Source organism: Salvelinus sp. IW2-2015, unplaced genomic scaffold (genome assembly GCF_002910315.2).
Source record: "Salvelinus sp. IW2-2015 unplaced genomic scaffold, ASM291031v2 Un_scaffold890, whole genome shotgun sequence".
In the NCBI taxonomy this organism is placed as follows: domain Eukaryota; kingdom Metazoa; phylum Chordata; class Actinopteri; order Salmoniformes; family Salmonidae; genus Salvelinus; species Salvelinus sp. IW2-2015.
The window spans coordinates 120,018-132,236 of NW_019942637.1; the positions used below are offsets into that span (position 1 = coordinate 120,018).

The 12,219-nt window shown below is 42.8% G+C and overlaps 1 protein-coding gene across 1 annotated transcript; it reads left to right on the forward strand.

The window, feature by feature from the left end:
* Positions 1-454: 454 nt before the first annotated feature.
* Positions 455-11,552, forward strand: sypl2b (synaptophysin-like 2b). The gene is made up of 6 exons (XM_024136354.2): positions 455-753; positions 943-1,020; positions 6,173-6,294; positions 6,658-6,859; positions 8,104-8,295; positions 10,968-11,552. Exons 1-6 carry the CDS (start codon positions 736-738, stop codon positions 11,100-11,102), a joined length of 747 nt encoding a protein of 248 aa, XP_023992122.1. The 5' UTR covers positions 455-735; the 3' UTR covers positions 11,103-11,552.
* The last annotated feature ends 667 nt before the right edge of the window (positions 11,553-12,219 follow it).

Sequence of the window (12,219 nt, forward strand, 5' to 3'; positions counted from 1 at the left end):
TGTCTGGTTTAAAAGATAAATACAATTGGGTATCATCAGCGTAGCAAACAAAGTGCATGATGTGCATACCAAGGTGTAGCATGTGCAAGGAAAATAAAAGGGGTCCAAGCACAGAACCTTGGGAAACACCACATTTAACCTTGGAAACATGCAGATGAATTGTTGCCCATCTGAACAAATTGATACCGCTCAGAGAGGTATGATTTGAACCAGTTGAGAACCTGTCCTCGTAGATCAACCAAGTCTTCTAGTTTCAATCCATTTGAAACCCATTCTGCTGCTATGCAGGGTGGCTGGTGACACGGTGGCTACTTTGAAGAATCTCAAATATTTGTTTAACAGTTTTTTGGTTACTACATGATTCCATATGTGTTACTTCATAGTTTTGATGTCTTCACTGTTATTCTACAATGTAGAAAATAGTACAAATTAAGAAAAACCCTGGAAGGAGTAGGTGTGTCCAAACTTTTGACTGGTACTGTTATATTCCCCATGTACCTTTTGTATGTGTGTGTTCTTGTTAATACAAATGAATACAATTGGGTGGACGTGTCACTTTAAGAACGTCGGTGAACACGTGTGCAGCGCTCTTCACTTGGAGAAAAATAAAGTTTGACACAAGTTTCTGAAATTACCAAGGAAGTCATCCAATTTTTTTCCTCCCCCCTACCAACAATCGTCTAAAGAGAAAGTACTGCAAACTGTCCGAGAAAATTGACTTGCGACAGTGGYACAATGGACGGGATATCCCAGGTAAAAACAGCGTCTGAAAAAAATGTTTATGTTTGCTAAATTCCATTTTCTTCTATTGCGCAAAAGGATTGCGTGGTAATCTATTTGTGTGTTTGGTTGCATGCCTATCCTTGAATGACAACTCAACTTTGTCTACTGAGTTAGCTAATAAACTGTTTACCTTTTTGTTTGTTTGTTGAATATCAAAAGAACATTCAGACTCCGGGATTTACAATGGACTTGGGACCCTTGAAAGAGCCCCTGGCATTTATTAGAGTGCTCGAATGGGTAAGTTTGTTTTTCTAGATACTTATTATTATTATTATTATTATGCTATGTAGCTCAAATGTACTCTTAAGGACCTTAACTAGACAATTACTCCTTAAGGACCAATGACGGATAGGCCGTCATTGTAAATAAGAACGTGTTCTTAACTGACTTGCCTAGTTAAATAAAGGTGTGTATCAATTGAACGTTTTAACATTTTTTTTAAATATAATTCCTTGCTGATATGAAAGATAAGGTTCTTATGCAACAAAAAAAACGTACCGCAAACAGTGTGTTAATGTTCAGTTTAGTGTCTGACTCTTAAAACACCCCCGTACAGAAGATGCCTTTAGTCCAATGACCCTTATGTGGAATATTATAGGGAGAACTTCAATGCCTTGAAATTCATGTTTTTTTGCATAAATATGTAATGCTCGGTCTATGTAGAGGTAGTCTGATTAATCAGACTGTAAAACACAATTAATTGGTATATACAGCGTGAAAATAAGACGGCAAAATTGTGTAAATGTTCTTTACAAATCAGATGGTTGAATACAGTTACATTTTAAATTACTCTACTGGTTGTCTGTGGCGTTTCGTCCAGATGGCTGAAATTTGAGACAAAATATCCAAAGGAAAGCATTGTTATGTTTACCCAACTTTTTTTTTTAGAGTGCTGGTATGGAAGTTGGAAATTTCTTTCACCTGGAACATGTTTAAAACCAAGTAAACACCTGCTGACTTCAGTTTGTATCACTACGGTATGGTTAGTAYGTGTGCATGTACTTACGTCTAGTGCACATACCTTCAGTCACGAGCAAACGTGTGCACGCGATGCAAGCATACGAACTTAAAATCAGCAGGTATTTACATGGTCAAGGTTAGAGAAATGTCAACTTCAATACCGGCACTCGAAAAAGTTGGGGCAAACAATACTTTCCTGTCGATTTTCTGTCTCAAATGAAGTATTAAAATGCACAGATAACCGGTAGAGTAAGTTAAAATGTAATTTAATTCATCATTCTGGCTTGTAAGGAACATTTGCATGACTTTGCAGTCATTTGATTTAGGCTGTATGTATTACAGACAGTGCCTTTTTTTAATAACCGTGTCACCAGCCACCCTGCATAGCAGCAGAATGGGTTTCAAATGGATTGAAACTAGCTGGTGTTGTGATGTACTGCAGTTCACCTATTCATCATGTAACAACTTGGAAGTCCCGACCTAGACTAGACTGTAACAACTTGGACGTCCCGACCTAGACTAGACTGTAACAACTTGGAAGTCCCGACCTAGACTGACGTAAACAAACTGGTGGAGTTCCGCCGACCTAGACTGGACTGTAACAAACTTGGAAGTCCCGACCTAGGACTAGACTGTAACAACTTGGAAGTCCCGACCTAGTAGACTTACAACTTGAAGTCCGACTAGGACAGACTGTAACAACTTGGAATCCCGACCTTAGACTAGGACCTGTAACAACTTGGAAGTCTACCGACCTAGACTTGCTACTGTAACAACTTGAGTCCCGACCTAGACTAGATCTGTAACACAACTTGGACGTCCCGACCTAGACTAACGTAACAAACTTGGACGTCCCGACCTAGACTAACTGTAACAACTTTGGAAGTCCCGACCTAGACTATACTGTAACAACTTGGAAGTCCCGACCTAGACTGACTGTAACAACTAGAAGTCTCGACCTAGACTAGATGTAACAACTAGAGTCCCGACCTAGACTAGACTGTAACAACTTGGAAGTCCCACCTAGACTAAGACTGTAACAACTTGGAAGTCCCGACCTAGACTAGACTGTAACAAACTTGGAAGTCCCGACCTAGACTGACTGTAACAACTTGGAAGTCCCGACCTAGGACTAGACTGTAACAACTTGGGACGTCCCGACCTAGACTAGACTGTAACAACTTGGAAGTCCCGACCTAGACCATACTGTAACAACTTGGAGTCCGCCTGCTATACTGTAACAACTTGGAAGTCCCGACCTAGACATACTGTAACAACTTGGACGTCCCGACCGACTAGACTGTACAACTTGGACGTCCCGACCTTAGACAACTGTAAGACCCAACTTGGAAGTCCCCGACCTAGACTAGACTGTAACAACTTGGAAGTCCCGACCTAGACTAACTGTAACACTTGACGTCCCGACCTAGACATTACGTAACAACTTGACGTCCCGACCTAGGACAGACTGTAACAAACTTGGAGTCCCGACCTAGGGACTAGACGTAACACTTGGAAGTCCCGACCTAGACTAGACTGTAACAACTTGGAAGTCCCGACCTAGACTATACTGTTAACAATTGGAAGTCCCGACCTAGACTAACTGACTAAACAACTTGGAAGTCCCGACCTAGTTACTGGTAACAACTGGAAGTCCCCGAAGCCTAGCTGACTGTAACACTTGGAAGTCCCGACCTAGACTAGACTGGAACAACTTGAAGTCCCGACTAGACTAGACTGTTAACAACTTGACGTCCCGACCTAGACATCACTGTACCAACTTTTGGACGTCCCGACCTAGACTACACTGTAACAACTTGACGTCCCGACCTAGACTAACTGTAACAACTTGGACGTCCCGACCTAACCTACACTGTAACAAACCTGGAGTCCCGACCTAGACACACTGTAACAACTTGGACGTCCCGACCTAGACTACACGTGTAACAACTTGGACGTCCCGACCTAGACTGTAAACAACTTGGAAGTCCCGACCTAGACTGTTACTGTAACAACTTGGAGTCCCCGACCTAGACTAGACTCTTAACAACTTGGAGAGTCCCGACCACTAGACTGTAAACAACTTGGACGTCCCGACCTAAGACTGTAACAACTTGGACGTCCCGACCTAGCTAGACCTGTTACACAACTTGGAGTCCCGACCATAGACTGTAACAACTTGGAAGTCCCCGACCTAGACTGTAACAACTTAGACGTCCCGACCTAGACTAGACTGTAACAACTTGGAAGTCCCGACCTAGACTAGACTGTAAACAACTTGGACGTCCCGGACCTAGACTAGACTGTAACAACTTGGGAAGTCCGCACCTAGACTAGACTGTAATAACTTGGACGTCTCCGACCTAGACTAGACTGTAACAATTTTGGACGTCCCGACCTAGACTATACTGTAACAATTGGACGTCCCGGACCCTTAGACTATACTGTAAACAACTTGGAAGTTAACCGAGCCTAGACTAACTGTTAACAACTTGGAAGTACCGACCTACGACTTATCTGTAACAACTTGGAAGTCCCGACCTAGACTAGACTGTAACAACTTGGAAGTCCCGACCTAGACTAGACTGTAACACTTGGACGTCCCGACCTAGACTAGACTAACAATTTGGAGTCCCGACCTAGGATATACTGTAACAACTTGGAAGTCCCGACCTAGACTAGACTGTAACAACTTGGAAGTCCCGACCTTAGACTACACCTTGTGAACCAACTTGATAAGTCACCGACCTAGACTATACTGTAACAACTTGGACGTTCCCGACCTAGGACTGTAACAACTTGGAAGTCCTGACCCTAGACTATACTGTAAACAACTTGGACGTCCCGACCTAGACTGTAACAACTTGCGAAGTCCCGACCTATACTGTAAAACCTGGAAGTCCCGACCTAACTGGACTGTAACAACTTGGAAGTCCCTACCTGTAGACTATACTGTAACAACTTGGAAAGTCCCGACCTAGGACTGTAAACAACTTGGAAAGTCCGACCTATACTGTAACAACTTGGAAGTCCCGACCTAGCTAGACTGTAACAAACTAGGAATCCCGACCTAGACGTAGACTGTAACAACTAGGAAGTCCCGACCTAGACTAGACTGTAACAATTAGGAAGTCCCGACCTAGACTAGACTGTAACAACTTGGAAGTCCCGACCTAGACTACACTGTAACAACTTGGAACTCCCGACCTAGACTATACCTGTAACAACTTGGACGTCCCGACCTAGACTGCTTAACAACTTGAGTCCCGACCTAGGACTAGACTGTAACACACTAGGAAGTCCCGACCTAGACTTAAGACATGTAACAACTACGAAAGTCCCGACCTTAGACTAAGACTGTAACAACTTGGAAGTCCCGACCTAGACTATTACTGTAACAACTTGGAGAGTCACCGACCTTAGAACTAAGACGACTGTAACAAACTTGGACGTCCCGACCTGACTTAACTGTAACAACTTGGACGTCCCGACTAGACGTAACGAACTAGGACGTCCCGACCTGACTAACTGTAACAACTGGACGTCCCGACCTAGACTATACTGGTAACAATTGGACGTCCCCGACCTAGACTGATACTGTAACAACTTGGACGTCCCGACCTAGACTAGACTGTAACAACTTGGACGTCCCGACCTAGACTACACTGTAACAACTTGGAAGTCCCGACCTAGACTACACTGTAACAATTTGGAAGTCCCGACCTAGACTGTAACAATTTTTCCTGCTTTTCTATAGGCTAGTGATAATCACTTCCTGTGAGGAAAGGATGCCCTTCTGTAGAGGAAAGTGTGTGTGTGTGTGTGTGTGTGTGTGTGTGAAAGAGAGAGGGGGGGAAGCCTGTGAATCATCCACGATGACTCGCTGGGCATGATTTTTAGTTCTAGTTGTCTTGTTCAACATTCTACTGTTACCTGACCCCTCAACTCCTGTCACAACACCTTCACACTGCTTTGAACCTGTAAAGCAAACTGCCCTTAGTTATAGCACAGGGTACCCTACTGCCCTACCAAGCAAAAAGGCACTAACTGCTCATAGCGTGGAACTGAGGGGGGGGGGGCTTTTATTTGCCTTGGTTTCGCAGTAACTTTATGCAGTTACTGCTAACATGACACCCATTCTTCTCCAAAACACAATACAATAGAGGCAGGATACTTGTCCACATGATTAAGTATGTATTTAATGTAGCAAAAAATGACATTAACACATTTTTGACCAAATGAGCAGTTAGTGCCTTTTTTTTTTTTGCTTGTTAGAGCAGCATAGTCACATGTTCTAATCTGCCCTGTTTGGACTGGATGTCATTTCAGAAAGAGGTGTGTTTGTGTGTATATATATCCAGTTATAAACTGTCAACTGTTTCTTTAATTACATTGTGTCATGTCCTTATTTGGCTTCGTCTGTCTGCAGATCTTCTCCATATTTGCCTTCGCTACGACGTCGGGTTATGCCGGCGCTACGAGCATCAATGTGCAGTGCCAGGGCAGCAGCACCAGCCAAGAAATCACTGCTGTCTTTCACTACCCGTTCAGGTAAGCAGAACAGGAGTGAACGGATGATTCGTATGGGTGTGTGATGTTTCTGTTTTAAAGTGGTTTGTTGTTATTATTTTGGTCGTGTTCAGCGGGGCACACTGAAGCAAAATGTTTTGAAGCGAAACATGAAAATCGATATTTTTACTGGACAAGCTCAGCCGAGTACCTCGCTGTTTTTCCTCCCGATACAAAACATTTCCTAAACGTCTCCCTACTGAACATGACCCTATACTACATGTCTCTACACTCAAAAGATCATGTGTTCTTATTGGATAATTTCTGGTAGTACATCCCTGTTTCACTTTTTGTTTTCTCCGTACTGAACACCACCCTCTCTTGTACGTATCTCTGTTCTCACAGGCTGATGGTCCATCCATACAGCGTCCCCTCCTGTATGAACGACTCCAGTACTATCCAGCTTTATCTGACCGGCGACTACTCCTCCTCGGCTGAGTTCTACGTCTGTATCGGGGTGTTTGCCTTCCTCTACAGCATCGCCAGCCTGGTGATCTACCTGGGCTACCAGCACGTCTACAGGCAGACCAGCCGTGGCCCCATTGTGGTGAGTTAACTGGGAATTGTTTTGTTCATGCTCTTTGTAGTGTTCAATGGAAGGTGTTGATGTTAGGCGTTGAGCAAAATCCCAGTCTATAGAATGACTTGAAGGCTGTTAGGTTCTAATTCTGAGTTAAAAACTCAACGGACACTATGAAAGCTTAAACCAAGTTTATTCTTCCCAGAGGATCAATACAGTTGCATTAGACAAAGACATTGTTCACACAAACACTGATATTTAATCCTTTCTCCTATGCTGAGTCTCCTTCTACACATCTGAACAGCCAATGCATCTCTGTTGCTCGACAGAGCCTTAGTGATATCTGTTCTTCCTCACTTCATCTAACCTGACCGCTACCTCAAAGTGCTCACTCCTCCCCAACTCAAGCCTGTCATGGTGATTGGTACCAGGCTTGTGTCTCTTCTCCTCCCAGAGGATCCCTGATGGCTAACAATAACATATCCTGGCATAGTGTAAACATTATATATTACCATCTCTCCCTCAGTGACATGAATACGTTTATTTCATATTGTCAGATCCCAACAAGGCTAAAGAGCTTGAGCAGTGGCACGGAATAGCTATCGACACTTGACATCTGCGTGAGGCACTTAACAGTGGTCTGTAAAGGAAGAACCAGAACTGGGGGGGGGTCAGGAGTGTGTTTCTCTGGAACTGGGGGGGGGGGGTCAGGAGTGTGTTTCTCTGGTACTGGGGGGGGGGGGTGGGGGGGTCAGGAGTGTGTTTCTCTGAGTAACTGGGGGCGAGGGTTCCTCATGAAGTCAACTCCTCTAGCAATAATGAAGCCGCTAGTCATATTTCAAGAAACTGTCATTGAACATTTTGGTTTCTTGTGGACCAATGGATCTGGGTCAAGTACGTTGTCAGATATTTGATTTAGCACTTGATTTAGTTTTCCCAGTACAATGGAACCAATATATTAGTTCCAAAAGTGCAAAATCGAAGCTGAATCAAGCGAACATCAAATACTTTCAAATCTTTGACGTTGTCTGCTTCACTAATTCAAGTTTCACACAATCAGATGCATAACAATTCAAATCAAACGTTGACTAATTATTTGGATTTGGTGGTGGGATGCAGGAGGAGTAAGCTGTTACCAACAAGTGAGGTTTGTTATATGGGCTGTTTACATACTGTTTGTATGCGTGTTTGTCTGATTTTATGTTCTAACCTTCCTCTTGAACCTGCATTTTATATACTTTTATTTACAATGTCTCCTGTCCTTTCAACAGGACCTGCTGGTGACAGCAGCCTTTACCTTCCTGTGGCTRGTGTCCTCCTCTGCCTGGGGTCAAGGCCTGACTGACGTCAAGTGGGCTACCAGCCCCTCTAACCTGGTAGGCTTAATCTCTACCTGCGAGGACGTCGGCAACAAGTGCACACCAGGAGCAGTGCCTCATATGGGACGACTCAACTCCTCTGTGGTAGGCTATTACCTGTAGTGTTATTAATGGTGGTTACTTACAGCGCCTTCCTGAATTATTGACACCCTAGATGAATATGAACAAAAGTCTGTGGGGGGGGGGGAAGTATTTGTTGATCAGCTTGAACTTACACTCAAAATATCATATGAATCTAACATTTTAATTGAGTTAAAATTCTTCAAACATGTTCTGTCATCAACAAATAATTATTTTATTTAAAAAAAATGCATGTCACAATTATTGGCACCCCTGAATTTAGTACTTTGTGCATCCTCCCTTTGACAATATCGCTGTGTCGTTTGATGAGGTGGGAGAAACGCAAAACACCTTCCCTTGCCGAAGGTAACGGCCTGAGTCGTCTCCTAGAAATGTTTGAGGTGGGAGAACACACCTTCCCTTGCCAAGGTAAACGGCTCTGAGTCGTCTCCTAGAATGTTTGAGGTGGGAGAACACACGCTTCCCTTTGCCCAAGGTAACGGGCTCTTGAGTCGTCTCTAGAATGTTGAGGTGGGAGAACACATAGGAAGGGATTTGAGACCATTCCTCCATACAGAAACTCTCCAGATCCTTCAGTCCTTGGTCCTCGCTTGTGGACTCTCTCAGCTCACCCACAGGTTTCCATGGGGTTTAGGTCAGGGGACTGGATGCCTTTGCAAAATCTTGATTCACGGTCAGTGAACCATTTTCGTGTGGATTTGGAGGAATGCTTTGGATCGTTGTCCTGCTGGAGGATTCAACAACGACCCAGTTTTAGCCTCCTGGCAGAGGCAGACCGGTTCTGGTCTAAAACTCTCTGGTACTTGACGGAGTCCATAATGCCATGTGTCATACCAAGGTTCCCAGGGTCTTTGAAGTAAAACAGCCCCATAACATTTATTTTTTATTTAAACTTTTTTTAACTAGGCAAGTCAATTAAGAACAAATTCTATTTACAATAACGGCCTACCAAAAAGGAAAAAGCCTCGTGCGGTACTGGGCTGGATAAAAAAAATATATACATATCACACACACAGTTGAAGTCGGAAGTTGACATACACCTTAGCCAAATACATTTAAACTCAGTTTTTCACAATTCCTGACATTTAATCCTAGTAAACATTCCCTGTTTTAGGGAAGTAAGAATGTGAATGTCAGAATAATAGTAGAGAGAATATTTTATTTCAGCTTTTATTTCTTTTATCACATTCCCAGTGGGCCAGACGTTTACATACACTCAATTAGTATTTGGTAGCATTGCCTTTAAATTGTTTAACTTGGGTCAAACGTTTCAGGTAGCCTTCCCAAGCTTCCCACAATAAGTTGGGTGAATTTTGGCCCATTCCCCCTGACAGAGTTGTCAGGTTTGTAGCCTCCTTGCTAGCACACACTTTCAGTTCTGCCCACAAATTTTCTATGGGATTGAGGTCAGGGCTTTGTGATGCCACTCTAATTCCTTGACCTTGTTGTCCTTAAGCCATTTTGCTACAACTTTGGAAGTATGCTTGGGCCATTGTCCCCATTTGGAAGACCCATTTGCGACCAAGCTTTAACTTCCTGACTGATGTCTTGAGATGTTGCTTCAATATATCTACATAATTTTCCTACCTCATGATGCCATCTATTTTGTGAAGTGCACCAGTCCCTCCTGCAGCAAAGCACCCCCACAACATGATGCTGCCACCCCCGTGCTTCACGGTTGGGATGGTGTTCTTTAGCTTGCAAGCATCCCCTTTYTTCCTCCAAACATAACGACGGTCATTATTGCCAAACAGTTCTAATTTTGTCTCATTTTACTGTGGATATAGATCATTTTGTACCCGTTTCCTCCAGTATCTTCACAAGGTCCTTTGCTGTTCTGGAATTGATTTGCACTTTTCGCACCAAAGTACGTTCATCTCTAGGAGACAGAACGCATCTCCTTCCTGAGCGGTATGACGGCTGCGTGGTCCCATGGTGTTTATACTTGCGTACTATTGTTTGTACAGATGAACATGGTACCTTCAGGCGTTTAGGAAATTGCTCCCAAGGATGAACCAGACTTGTGGAGGTCTACAATTGTTTTTCTGAGGTCTTGGCTGATTTCTTTTGATTTTCCAATGATGTCAAGCAAAGAGGCACTGAGTTTGAAGGTAGGCCTTGAAATACATCCACAGGTACACCTCCAATTGACTCAAATGATGTCAATTAGCCTATCAGAAGCTTCTAAAGCCATGACATAATTTTCTGGAATTTTCCAAGCTGTTTAAAGGCACAGTCAACTTCTGACCCACTGGAATTGTGATGCAGTGAAATAATCTGTATAAACAATTGTTGGAAAAACTACTTGTGTCATGCAATAACAATTATTTTTGAATAAAATAATTATTTGGTACCCAGGGAGCCAATAATACAGTACACTCCTGAATAATCTGTACATGGGTGGAATCGGGGAAATCACCCTGGGAGCTCGACTCAAAAACAAGTTTTGCATGTTAACCTGAGCTTTTGCTTGAGAACCGAGTTCCATTGCGTTTCCCCTCAATTACAGCCCTGGCTGCAGAATTCAATCCATGTATCGTACATATACCCTCAACTAATTTCCAAGAAATTGTAACGTGGAGCCATTTGAGAAATGTGATTGTTCCTTACTAAGAAACATTTTTGTTGTTGTCCTGTCTAAAATATATTTTTCTTGTCCCCCTCCTTTATGGCAGATCTTTGGATTCCTCAACCTGATATTGTGGGGTGGTAACTGCTGGTTTATCTTTAAGGAGACGCCCTTCCACAAGTCAGCCAACCCCCTTGGTGACGCCGAGGAGGGTTTAGGTGTCAGGCCCATTACTTCCTAACTGGGCAGCAAGTTCCCTGCTGTCAACGGCTACGTTCCAGTTTGCATGCAAAGCAGTTGCACTGCAGAAATTAACCAATCTTGGGGGGTGAATACTAACTTTGACTCACATTTGCTCTCGGTCGTGCATCGATGCCAATGGTAGACAATGTTTACTTTATGGAAGTGAAGATTTGCCCCTATGTGATTTCTGACTTGTTGAACACTTGTGTGTGTTTTGAGGTGTGTTTTGAGATTTGGTGTGTGTGTGCTTTTTGCAGCTGATCTGGAACGGGCCCGAAATTCCCTCCAACCAAGTAGTTCCGACATTATACCGTTTCCAATGCCTTGTTAAATTGTCATTTGGTGCAAATGCTGCTAAGAAATGTCCTCTAGTAGCTTATTAAGTTGCAAACAGTTTATTTTCATGCATTGACAGCTCCACATTTATTATTAAAAAGTGTTCAAAGTGGTCCATTTTTCAAGTTATCTAAAATGGGTACAAAGTGAACCCAGCAAATACGGAAGGGGGAACGCCATGAATTTAGGTCAGAATTAGTTTTGTTTCATGCGGATAACTGTTAAACTAAATAGTATATCCAACGCAATGCAACGATCAAATGCATCTCTCAGTTTATTCAAAGAGTCAAGACGTGTGAATTTCTTTTGTTGATCAGAAATACCAAATACTTTTTTTTTTGTGTTTTACACTGTTACTTTGAGGATAGTTTAGTGTTTTTGTTGTATAAAATAAACCGTGCTTATATCAATGTTACAACAAGAATAACAAGCTGTTATTCTCTCGCACTGGGTGTTATTTGCCGATTTATAATGAATATTCACTCCGTTTTGAAATGGTTTGACATTTCAAGTGATGCCAAAAGCCAGGGATCATCAACTAATGTAGATTCAGCTGCAGGCCGATTTATTTTATTTAACTTTTTTTTTTGTGCATGGTCGGTGGGGCAAGAGAACATTAATTAAAAATAATTTATAGACTGCAAGAAATCCAAACGGATGTATTTGACTGAAACATAATTACGAACCTTGCTTACATTTGAATACGATCACATATCTCTCTGATGCGTGGGACTACTTTGAAAAGATGTTCAAAATCACTTGTTGCTGTTTCGCTGGTG